Source organism: Heptranchias perlo, chromosome 17 (assembly GCF_035084215.1).
Source record: "Heptranchias perlo isolate sHepPer1 chromosome 17, sHepPer1.hap1, whole genome shotgun sequence".
NCBI classification, from domain to species: domain Eukaryota; kingdom Metazoa; phylum Chordata; class Chondrichthyes; order Hexanchiformes; family Hexanchidae; genus Heptranchias; species Heptranchias perlo.
The window spans coordinates 25310316-25323701 of NC_090341.1; the positions used below are offsets into that span (position 1 = coordinate 25310316).

At 39.9% G+C, this 13386-nt stretch overlaps 1 protein-coding gene across 3 annotated transcripts in view; it reads right to left on the reverse strand.

Annotated features, from left to right (window-relative positions):
• Nucleotides 1–4881: 4881 nt before the first annotated feature.
• Nucleotides 4882–13386, reverse strand: part of LOC137334185 (ERC protein 2) — a 631578-nt gene continuing 623073 nt past the window's right edge. For 2 of the 3 annotated variants that reach the window (XM_067998749.1, XM_067998748.1), the window contains one exon: nt 4882–7270. In XM_067998749.1, the coding sequence (XP_067854850.1) occupies nt 7133–7270 (138 nt within the window). In that variant the 3' untranslated portion in view covers nt 4882–7132. The remainder of the gene's footprint in view (nt 7271–13386) is intronic. The other variant, XM_067998751.1, reaches the window with a different exon arrangement.

The window sequence follows — 13386 nt, forward strand, 5'->3', positions numbered from 1 at the left end:
GTCGTCGACAGTGCTATCAAGCGGCACTTACTCACCAATAACCTGCTCACTGATGCTCAGTTTGGGTTCCGCCAGGACCACTCGGCTCCAGACCTCATTACAGCCTTGGTCCAAACATGGACAAAAAAAGCTGAATTCCAGAGGTGAGGTGAGAGTGACTGCCCTTGACATCAAGGCAGCATTTGACTGAGTGTGGCACCAAGGAGCCCTAGTAAAATTGAAATCAATGGGAATCAGGGAGAAAACTCTCCAGTGGCTGGAGTCATACCTAGCGCAAAGGAAGATGGTAGTGGTTGTTGGAGGCCAATCATCTCAGCCCCAGGACATTGCTGCAGGAGTTCCTCAGGGCAGTGTCCTAGGCCCAACCATCTTCAGCTGCTTCATCAATGACCTTCCCTCCATCATAAGGTCAGAAATGAGGATGTTCGCTGATGATTGCCATGATGTGGAGATGCCGGTGATGGACTGGGGTTGACAATTGTAAACAATTTTAAAACACCAAGTTATAGTCTAACAATTTTATTTGAAATTCACAAGCTTTCGGAGGCTTCCTCCTTCCTCAGGTGAATGTTGTGGAAATGAAATCCTCGAACCCTTCGCATTTATAAATCACAGAACAATGCCTGGTGATGACAGATAGTCTTTCCAACTGCCCGTTGCCACGGCAATCACAGTGTACAGACAGAGAGGTGTTACCTAAAAGGCCACCGAATATACAAACCACCAAAAAAAAGAGGCAGAAACATAGAAAAGACAGCAAATGACCTGTTATATTAAAAACAGATAACATATGTTCACTGGTGGGGTTACGTGTAGCGTGATATGAACCCAAGATCCCGGTTGAGGCCGTCCTCATGGGTGCGGAACTTGGCTATCAATTTCTGCTCGACGATTTTGCGTTGTCGTGTGTCTCGAAGGCCGCCTTGGAGTACGCTTACCCGAAGGTCGGTGGCTGAATGTCCTTGACTGCTGACATGTTCCCCGACTGAGAGGGAACCCTCCTGTCTGGCGATTGTTGCGCGGTGTCCGTTCATCCGTTGTCGCAGCGTCTGCATGGTCTCGCCAATGTACCATGCTCTGGGGCATCCTTTCCTGCAACGTATGAGGTAGACAACGTTGGCTGAGTCACAGGAGTATGAACCATGCACCTGGTGGGTGGTGTCCTCTCGTGTGATGGTGGTATCTGTGTCGATGATCTGGCATGTCTTGCAGAGGTTACCGTGGCAGGGTTGTGTGGTGTCGTGGACGCTGTTCTCCTGAAAGCTGGGTAATTTGCTGCGAACGATGGTCTGTTTGAGGTTGGGTGGCTGTTTAAAGGCGAGTAGTGGAGGTGTGGGGATGGCCATAGCGAGGTGTTCGTCGTCATTGATGACATGTTGAAGGCTGCGGAGAACATGGCGTAGTTTCTCCGCTCCGGGGAAGTACTGGACGACGAAGGGTACTCTGTTGGTTGCGTCCCGTGTTAGTCTTCTGAGGAGGTCTATGCGATTTTTCGCTGTGGCCCGTAGGATATGTCGATCGGTGAGTCGAGCGTCATATCCCGTTCTTACTAGGGCCTCTTTCAAGGTAGGAGTGTGATGGAATACTCTCCACTTGCTTGGATGAGTGCAGCTCCAACAACACTCAAGAAGCTCGACACCATCCAAGATAAAGCAGCCCGCTTGATTGACACCCCATCCACCACCCTAAACATTCACTCCCTTCACCACCGGCGCACTGTGGCTGCAGTGTGTACCATCCACAGGATGCACTGCAGCAACTCGCCAAGCCTTCTTCGACAGCACCTCCCAAACCCGCGACCTCTACCACCTGGAAGGACAAGAGCAGCAGGCACATGGGAACAACACCACCTGCACGTTCCCCTCCAAGCCACACACCATCCCGACTTGGAAATATATCGCCGTTCCTTCATCGTCGCTGGCTCAAAATCCTGGAACTCCCTTCCTAACAGCACTGTGGGAGAACAGTCACCACATGGACTGCAGCGGTTCAAGAAGGCGGCTCACCACCACCTTCTCAAGGGCAATTAGGGATGGGCAATAAATGTCGGCCTCGCCAGCGACGCCCACATCCCATGAACGAATTAAAAAAAGGGGGGGGGCAAGAGGCCCTCCAGACATATGGTCAAGAGGCAGTGGGAGGCAGTAGAGGACAAGGTCAATGCCAGGCGCATAGCATCACAACCATAGATGCAGTGCGGGAAGAAGTTCAATGCTTTGACACGAGTGGTCCAGGTGAGTGAGGTCAACTGTCATCTCCTACCAACTACACCACTAGCCGCATCCACTGCTCCACGCACTCCACTCCCCATCACCCACCTACCAATAGATTCTTTCAATCAGTATTCAACTCTCCCAATCAGTTGCGTCCTCTCACCCTCACACATTACCACTGTTGTAATCCGCACACCCAGAGGTCGCACACACTGGCAGCTGTTCAACCATAACAGGCACATCACCCAAACATCCTGCAGGACAATCACTGACACGTCTCACTTTCTTGCAGGAGTTGGCGGCGCATAATAGGAGGCAACAAGCGGCAACAGCATTTAGCCTCTCAAGCCTGTTCCGCCAATCAATGAGATCATGGTTGATCTGTGACCTAACTCCACATACCCGCCGTAGTCCTATATCCCTTAATACCCTTGGTTAACAAAAATCTAACAATCTCAGATTTAAAATTAACAATTGAGTTAGCATCAACTGCCATTTGCAGAAGACCGTTCCAAACGTCTATCACCCTTTGCGTGTAGAAGTTTTTCCTAACTTCACTCCTGCAAGTCCTGGCTCTAAATTTTAGGGTATGTCCCCTCGTCCTAGTATTCAAGTATAGGAGACCTCCAAAAACAGGTACAAATGCATCAGCAGCCAGAAGCAATAATCCAGCAGTTAACCTGTAAATCCTGCATGGTCTCTCTAAATAGCGGGGGTGGGGGGGGGTCCTCCAGGCCATCTATGACATGTTCAGCTGTTCATGGTTAAGGCAGTATGTTGGCTGGAGCGTTGAGTGCCAAAATGATATCTATCCCTTTAAAATCAACATTGCACACTGATCTAACGCATATTCTCCTTACTTTACATGGTACCTGCGTTTGTTATCTGCGCGTGCGCAAACGTCTTCACCAAGATGGCATCCGGCATATGTCACGTGCACATTCCAGACGCCATTTTGGGACCTTAGGAGGCCCCGTAGCGCCTAAAAAAATGGGCGCTACACAGCCCAATATTTACATACAAAATGTTTTTAAAAAGTCTTCTCTGGATATATGAGCATTGCAACATTGGCAAGGTCACATTTACTGCCCATCCCTAGTTGCCCTGAGGTGGTGCTCAACCTTCTTGAATAGCAATTACAATTGAGTGGCTTGCTAGGCATTAAGAGTCAACACGTAATGTGGGACTGAAGTCACATGTAGGCCAGAGTGGGTAGGACATTAGTAAACCATTTAGGTTTTTATGAGAATTGGCATTTTTCATGGTTGTTTTTTCTAATGCCATCTCATAAATGACCATATTTAATGAACTCAAATTAATAACTTGCCAGAGTGGGAATTGAACTCATGAACCCTGGGGTCATTAGTCCAGTACCATATCATGTTACCATAACCAGTAATATATATTTAATGAAATGAAAGCTTCCCTTACAGATAAGTGATCTCCGGATATGCTGATTAAGAGGTTCAACCTCAGCAAGTTGATAACTATAAAGGGGTGATCATTGAAATTCAGACATGAACCAATGTACTTTAATTTTGTATTTCTTTGCATATTAGGCCTATAAAGACCACCAGAATACTAATGTTTTAACAGTGATAATTTTGCTGAATTGCATATTATTTGATACATTAACATTAGCCTGTCTCAAAATGTTTATTAATTTTGTAAAAATGTATTTTGCTGCAAAAGATCTTTCCTAAAATGTGCAGAATAATAGATGTCTTTACGTTTTTTTTACAAAATGTTATAATCTAACCACATTAATTGTGCTGCATGTGGAGCTCAAATATTCACCACACTGCAAATCTTTTTTCTTCATTGTTGCACAGAGCTTCTATGGTCCTACAAAATACAACTGTAATAGTTAGTCATGCTTTCATTTAGCCCTGTTTTTTTATTAGCCGGTATTGATAGAATTGAATTCTGCAGTGATCTTTCCACTTATATTTCAAGCCTATAATTCCCATGCAGACTAGCAGTCAAAAATCAGGTGCCACAGAAAATAAATAGAGCACTGACATATTTTACATATAATTTCAATACCTGGAGCATGCAAAATGAAATTAGAATACAGAACTACATAAAGGTTTCCAGATTTGTTTTGCTTTTTGCTTATAAAACTCAACATGGTTTCCATAAAAATAGCAGCCAAATACCATTACTGGAGAAATGTACTCTTATTTTCAAAATGGTTATGTACAAGTAAATCATTTCCCTACATGTAACAAACTAATATGTTGCTGGGACCAAGCAACTCAAGCAACTGAGTGATTGACTTCCAGCCAGGTCACAAGATCAAGGCCTAGTGTTACTTGCAATTCAAATTCAGTTACCTGAGTTTGATGAGTTTTTGACAGTTCTCAGCTGGATGGCCAAGGTGATGGAGTGCTAAATGAATGCCAAGTTATACCTTTGAGAAGGGAAAAACTGACGTCTGCTGGCTCACCCAGCATATTCTACTGGCCAATCTCAGAATTATACTGATGACCACTATGGAGAAAGCAATGTCCTCCTGAGTGAAGGTGGTTGTATGGACAATGGGCAGTACATGAAAGAGGGGAAAATAGCAAAGCAGAGAAATTGGTGAAAGTTATTGTATGTTAATTTTGACATAATGGTAGATTTGGATTCATTCTTAAAATAAACTAAAAAGCGGCATTCCACAAAAAAACAGTTTTCTTTATTAAACAACAAGTGATATCAGAAAGAAATCTTTATTTAATGAATATATAAACAAGCTGGGCAACACTAAATATTTCTTGCACATTGATAACAATGTTTTGAACTTTATATACCTCTAAATGTCCACGAGATAATGGTGTACAGTAACAGTTTTAAAACATGCCCATGGTGGATAACCATACTCAAGGATTCCTTTTGGTACCATGTCAACATCTTCACTACATATCAACAGCAGAACCCATGACATGCCACGAACTTGAAAATAATAGGACTAAAGAGGTTACTAAAATCTGACAGAACACTTAAAAGGGGCTACCTGGGGAATTGCTGATCTACATATTCCAGCGCATCACATTCAAACACCATTCTACACAATTACATTGCAGGTAAGCATTGTGTCAACATTTTTATGATCCGCTTGTAAACACTATTTGGAAATTAAATCTTTAATCCACTTTCAAATGAAAAGTCAAACTGAAATTGCGTGCTTTTTGATACACAAATCTCAAATACAAAAATTACTGTACAGTAATTGACACAGTATATAGTACAGGTGTAATAACAATCAGAACACCAGTCAAGTTATTTATTTGAAAACAAGCCAAGGGAAAAGAGAAGTTGTGTTAATGGTAATTAATTTTGTAACACTCAAAGCGAGATGTCTACCAATGACGCATAAATAAAACATTACTGTCAGTTTGTCACAGTGTTTATCTTAACCAGAGTTCTATGCCAAAGTATCAAAAGAAAATATCTTGAAATTCTGTAAAACATCTAACGAGAAGTGTCCTTTTTCATTTGGTAGAACAATTTTCTTTTGCCCAAAAAATTTTTGTTTTGATGCCCTGATTTGAGGTTAACCTTTATGATCTATATTACTATAATCTGGGAACAACATAATTCCCCCAATACAATAACTGTTCCAAAATTGGCACATTACATATAAATGATCTAACAGCTAAACATCATTGATTTTATGCTTTTACTATGACATTTACTTAACATTAGGTCCTTGTGGTAAGAATTTCCTACTTCAAGTATTCAGTTGTACTATAGAACATAGAGAACTGCTTGTTAGGGCACTCAAAGGATCACAACCCCAATGTGACAACAATGTTACATACTACTTTTTGTTGCCTGTGTTCTCCAGGAGTGCAAAATTTGCCAGATGTGCTGAACATATTCCAAAGAACTTTGCCCCTTTACTGAAGAAAGCTCTGAGGTTTGGTTTCACTTAAGCAGTAAAAAGTTTTCTATTGCATTTCCACTCACAGCAGTAAAGTGCTTCTGCCGCTGAGTATGATTATGCATTAAAAACTCAAATTATACAAATGCACAAGTTGCCATACTTAGAAATCAGCTGCAAGATGCTGTTAACTTTCTTCAGGAATCTTTCATAATGGCATAAAGTACAACTATTACCATCAGAGAGCTTTGCTACATCAGCAAGTAAGAATTGCACTACAAATCCTGCTTCTTTTTTCCTACTTGCTGACATGTGCTTTACATATAGCAAATCCCAGTCTAGTGGGCCAGTTCCAGAATTTTAAATACTCTTCCATTTTAACAACATCTCTTGTAAATTGATCATCTAATGAACATATCCAGACGTACAGTACATTTTGAGAGGCACAGGTTTCTTTGTTCAGAAGGATAATCCTCGTCAACTGTTGATAATTCTTTCACCTTTAAAACTGAACTTTTCATCACACAAAAGATAAGTTTTATATTTAATGCATTGTCCACTAAAATGTTAAAATATTATAAAAGTTCTTATCTCTTTCCTACCAATCTGGAAATTCAGGTGTGAGCATAGCTAAGGTACAAGAGAGTAAGGAAAGATTACCCGTGGAATTCCCTGAACCCATTGTAGTTGCTGAACCGGCAGAAGTTGACAATAATGGGTTAAAAGCTGAAGCTGGGTATATAAAAAAACTGCAAGCAATGGGCATCTCAAGAAGGTAGTCAAGGTGCAGCTGAACACCCACCTAATCATAATGTAGACTTTTCAGAGTACAGATTATTTCCATCTTTCTTAATAGTAACTGAGAATCCTATTATTTCTGGAATGATACTCCTAATACTGTTAAGGTATACACAAATACAGTTGGATGAAGATTGGCTTTGAAACAACGGTGCAGTGTTTAGTGGTGTAGAAGCTGAATGGGTTTTTCTTTCTACTCACTTCACAATGAGCTACCACAATTTCAATACTGCTTCACTTTCTGCTTGTATCAGGCTGCTTCTTCCAGCATCTTGATGACTTGCTCCAGGATGTCAGGGCACAGATCTGAGATTCGTTGAAGCAAGTTGTCTGTGTACTCCTGTAGTGCCACATTTTCCTTTCCTCCTCTCTCAAGCTCCTCTGCTAGCTAGTAAAAACATCAATACAGAGTTTAGATTTTTCACTCAAATGGCTATTTAGAACAAGTTGACATTTATGTCCGATAATGTTAGTGAGCAATGTAACTGTCACTTGCTTCATGGTTGGGACTAGAAGAGCAAATGATATTACTGCGTTGATGTATCTCTTTTATAATAAACATCCTGACTCCTTAAGTAGATCCCACTCCAAATTCCTTAATGGAAGGGTTCAAAGTGGAAATTAATGTAGATTGTATATTTTGCTTATTTTAAATGTTATATATGGAACTTTAATTACCCAAAGCTTAGTTATTCAGATATGTTCAAGCAAAGGAAGAAGTGCCATATAAGTGTAGAGATATATATATATACTCATAATTAAAAGAATGATAGGCACTTAATTTTTTTAAAAATGAGAAACTAAGGATACTGGGTAGCGCCTTCGAAGAGTGCACTACCAAGGGTAAAAAGAAGCAAGACGATAAACCAGGAGCAGTGAATAGTTGATACGAAGCTCAAGCTTCATAAGCTTTAAGATGGAAAGATGAAGGAAAAACTAAAGGAGGTAAAGAATTCCATAGTTTTGAAGTCCTGGGAAAGAACGAGTTAAAGTAGGGGGCTGTGTGATGAGTCTTGATTTCAACACAGTGAGGATTATAGAGAGGTGGAGTGGTGTGTAGGAAGTGTACTTGCAGCTTAGGGGGAATGAAAACACTGAAAATAGCAGTCTCAATAAAACAGGGAGCGAGAGCGAGAGATGTTAAAGGCCAGAAGTGTCCAAAGGCTAGGAGAGGAATAACCTATCAGATGGTAAGGTTTTCATGTATCCGCTCCATGAGTGTGAAAAAGGAGTTAGAAGAGCGTCCCCAGATAGTAGTGCAATAGTGCAAGTATGGCAGACGTGGGCTACACAGAGAATTAAGTGCTGTTGCAGGGAAAATAAATGTTTGACAAAAAGCAGAAACTGACGTTCTTGGAGACAGCTTTAGCAATGGAGGAGATATGGTAATTTCATTTGTGATCAGAGGAGATAGTAAGGTCAGGAATGTCAATAGATGAAGGAGAATTGAAAATGGAATCATCATAAGGTAGGTGGCAACTGTTGGTTGGACTTGAGCGACATGGAAAAACTGTCTTTGTGAAACTTAAAGAAATAAGATTTTCATTTAGCAACCAAATCACATGGAGATCAAGATATAGAGATTCAGCCACTGCATTGTAAGAACATAAGAAATAGGAGCAGGAGTAGGCCACATGGCCCCTCGAGCCTGCTCATGGTCGATCTTTGACCTCAACTCCACTTTCCTGCCCGGTTGTGAAAGGAACGAGGTGTGAGTGCATTGACGGTGTGAAACATGAAGGAAGCTGATGAATGTAAATTAGAATCATCAATAGAGAGATGGATAACATTGAGTGATGAATGGAGCTCATCGCTGATATAAAAAAAGAGGTGCAGGAGAGAGGACAAAGCCCTGATAAAAGTAAGAGGATGGGCTATCAAGTACAGCATAGAAGCGGCCATTTGAGAGGAAACTGGGTAACTATGCACATGGATTTGGTGTGAGGCCACATAATAGCAACTGGTTTATAAATGTATGGGGCCAGATCTGTGAAAGGCTTTGCCATTGTTCAAGGCAATAGCAGATACTTTACCAGTGTTTAAAAAGAGTTTCAGCATTAGCAGCAAGATCCCCAGTGGAATCGCCATGCCAAAAACTGTAGTGGTGATTACTGATGAAGCCAGAACTTTCAAAGTGACTGATAATTTAAAAGTCAACATAACTTTCCATAACTATAAAAAGTACAGATGTAACAGGGCAGTAGTTTGAAGGGTAAGAGGCATCACTCTTCTTAAGGAGAGTGAAGGCACGCAAATTTCCAAGGAGAAGGAAAGCTGGATTTGGAGTAAAAAAAAAATGAAAAGATGGCATAAGACAGGGTTAAGTTTGAGGGGTATATCTTGATGATGATAGGACAAATATGCTCAGGAGATATTTTCCTGGAGTGCAGAGAACATCCAAAATATATGGAAAGGTAAAACCTGGTATCAGTCATAATGGAAGAGTGGGACAGAGGATGGAGATTCTCTGCCAAGGTTATCAAGATTAGCATTGGCGGAGCAAAAGGAAGCCAAAAAGTGTCAGCTTTCCTCTTTGGGACAGCTAGCAACTGTACCCTCAAGAGAGAAGAAAACTGGAAACGAAGAGCCACAGAAGTTACAAGAGGCACGTGCTATAGGAACTGCCACCAGTTTGTCTGGTGGCAGTAACAGCAAATTTCTAGAAATTCTGAGCAAAGATAAAGTTAGCGTGGAATGCTGCAGACTGATCAAGACATCAGGAGTGATTAGCAGAGCTTTGACTAGAAACAGCAGGGTGAGAGGCATGATTTAACCAAGACATAGTGCAAGATACGATGGAAAGAAAAAAGTAGGGTAGAACACATTCTATGTCAGCTAGAGCACTATCAGTTACTTCACTGGTACAGACAAGTGGATCAGAAGAAAGAAAGATGCAGCTGGGCAAGGAAATAATGAACAATTCTCAAAGACCATTCCAGTTGGCTGACTTTTAAGGGTTGCTTTTTTGAGTCTTGCTCATGGCCAGGTACCAGGCCACTGCATACTCAGGTAAGAAGAATGTAGGTCCACTGCCTGTGATTTTCTGATTCACACTGTCTGTTGGCCAGGAATCTTACTACAGGCAATGACTTAAAAACAATCTGCTACATAATTCCAACAAAGACAGGACTAGTATACAGAATGTGATATATTCCAAGCGGCAGATATGAAACAATGTTCAAGAATCCAGTAATTAATTAATTGTGATAAACGCTATTTTAAATTAAAATATAAAATGTCCTCAACTAGACGCATAATTGGATAAAATTATATCATATATGGAAAAAGACCTTGGATCTTAATTAACTTCAATGGGGTAGACACCCAAAGAGCAATTAAGGATAAGGATATGCAGTGTGGGGAAGTGGCACAAATGCTATACATGTTATGACATTTACTACAAGGTACCTTACAATAAAGACAAAAGGAGAACACAATCCCAGCTGTGATTTTGTGTTTTTAAAGCAATTGTCTCCACACTACCTTCACTTTTCTGTGAAATGTGGATACTATTAACAAAAATTGAAATTCATCTTTGTTGAAACTCAGTTTTGCTCAGGAACTTTTTAATTAATTTATTGCATATTTAAGGTTCACCCCTTCAAATTTACTTTGACACTGATGCAGGAACCATGGTTAATTCAAAAAGCTAGCCAGCACAATAAATGTTAACACCCAGCATGACATATCAAAGTTATCTGCAACACAAATCAATGAAAAGGGTAGTAATTAAAACTTTCTCTTCAACACATGGCTTTATTGAACATTTTAGCCTTCATTAAATGGAGTACACCAATGATTAGTGACCTCAATAACCTACCTGAATTGCAAGGCCAGTAATTCTTGTGACTAGTTAATTTTTATGACCTCATTAGCAAACAATTTCTCTACCCAATTTGCTAGGGTTAATGTTGGCATTTAATGTGTCTGTTCTATCATATTTCATTTTAACATTTCTCCACACTAAAAGTATTGTGTCCCTACAGAGATAAAGGTCTTGCATACATGTTGATCTATTCCCCTCTAGAGTGTAAACTTTTTGAAGTATATAATACAGAAAAATGGCACACTGTTATGATTGCAATTTGAGTCTCTATTTCTCTTTGGTTCAGCTGCGGCATGACAACGTATTGAAGTCACATTACCCATTTGTTCCGATATTCAAATTACACCATTGCATTGCAAAATATTAAATAATAAATTTATATTCAAACATCAAGTGGACCATTTACCAGGAACAACTGTGAGCCCTATTAAATTGTAGTCCACATATGTGAATCCAAAAGGCTTAAGCATCTCCTGACAAATCCAATTACGTTTTAAGAAAACCACAATAACCATGCTTGTTTTTCATAAAGATTCATTATTTTGGTCCTAAAAATAAAATACGAGTTAAAGTAAATTATCTATATTTCAACAGGGACAGTCAATTTAAACTGGATATATTTAAGCACACCTTCATTACCACATACTTCACATTCCATAAAGTATCTGTTTTGCAGTGACCTCAGATCTGAAGTAAAAACCCCTCCCCTGTTACATGTGGCCAACAAATGTTGCTTTAAACATGTGTCCAGATACCACAGCAGAAAACCAGGAATAGCATTTGAAGAAACAGCTTTCCTTTTTTCTAACAAGGCACACATGGTACCTGAAGAAAAGACTAAATACAGATAGGGTAAATTAGCTTAACAAAACAGAATAGTATTATTTTATTGTTCAAAAAGGAGTTTCCAGCCGAGCTATGGTATTAAGGTTGTCTTTATCTAAAAGTCCCAGCAGGCATTCTGCCTATGTGAATTCCAGAACTAAACGATCGTATCATAACTTGTCATCTTAGAAATTCTACCTCAATGCAATTCTTTCTTCCCTGGAGGTTTATTTATTGTCTCTGTGATCAAAGGAAAAATGTTTTTCCTTAATTACTTATTTTTCTTGATATGATTAGATTACTGCGAAAGTAGTAATCCAACGATTTGACTTCTAACTATTATTCTTTGTTTCACCTTAAGCTAGCCCTGTAGTATTTAATTTAATAATGCTGCATACTGAAACAGGGAAGCATATCCAAAAGCCATGTTTTTGATGTGGATTTATATCTGATGCTTCTGACAGCCATGAATAACAAAAATTCTGCCAATATGTTTTTCATCACATTCTAATATAGTACAACGGCACAGTTAAACCTAGCTTTTAGAAAACGGTGTTCTCTGGAGGACAAGATGACACAGTAGGTTAACACACTGTCCTTTCACCTCTAGGACCTGGGTTTGATTCTAGTCTAGACAGATGGGATGAACATCAGGTGCTTTTGTGAAATGAGTTTGGACAATTTTAATCTAGTTCCCAGTGACATGGCTCTACAGCAAAACCTGCCTTAATTAACAGTCATTTTCAGTCTTACTCAAAGAGGCCACATATAGAAGCAAAACTGTTACACTGATGTGACAGGAGATGAGGAGAATTGGCTAGGCTTTGTAGAGGAAAACTGGTCCTGTATCTAAAGTTTGCACAAAAAGTAGAAAATTATTCAATTCCTCAATAGCTAAATCTATCATCTGGAGTACAAATTCCTTGTAGAAACAAAAAAAGTACACTTTAAAAATTCAAATAACATCATCACAGTTTAACTTTGATATTATATGCAATGGTGTATTCCCTCTCAAACTTGGGGCATTTTGTGCTTTTAATCTCTCCGGCTACAAGTAGCAGAAAATGACCTGTATCACGGCTTCAGCTACATAGGAATTTTGAGGAAACTAGTAACTTGGCATTAAACTCATCAAACATGCTCTGCGAATGAGGCATTTGCATTATCCCTTACATTCTTTTTGCTCATTTCCTGAGTATGGTAACACAGCAGATGTCTGGGGAATATACAAAAACTTATGGGGCTGGTGCTTTCCTCAATGTGCTGGATTTTAGAAATATGCTTATTCCTTGATAAAACATGTCACAATCCATCAGATTCAGGTGTAGGATCCAGATCTTGAACTTGACACTGAATTCTTATTAGGATCATAATTTCTGCCAAACCATGTACCCATACAAGGTCAAATGGGCTGCAGAAGAGATCAGTTGGACCTCTGATTATATTCATTGTGCCCAGAACCCATTGTGACAAAAATTAAGCATTTTTGTTCATGGTACATTGTGGTATTGGTTGGTTTCTTCCTGTCATGGTGCATATGAAGTTAGAAACCAGAGTCAATCACAGAAAATGGCCCAGTTTGTTTTGATGCACTATACCCTGAAAATAGATGTTATGTCTGTTCAGGTACCTGAGGGAGTGACAAAGCCACCCAATTCAAATACAAGCATCTTGTCAATTTCCTCTGTATGAACGTTTGATCGGTGGTTCTTTTTGAGTTCAAGAGACAGAATTAAATTTCCTTTGTCCTTGTCATTTTAAAAAAGTATTTCTCAGCTTGTCTTGCTCAAGTTAAAGAATCCTTCTGAAGTTATCAGTGACAGAGAGATACACCAGAGAGACTCCGTGGACAG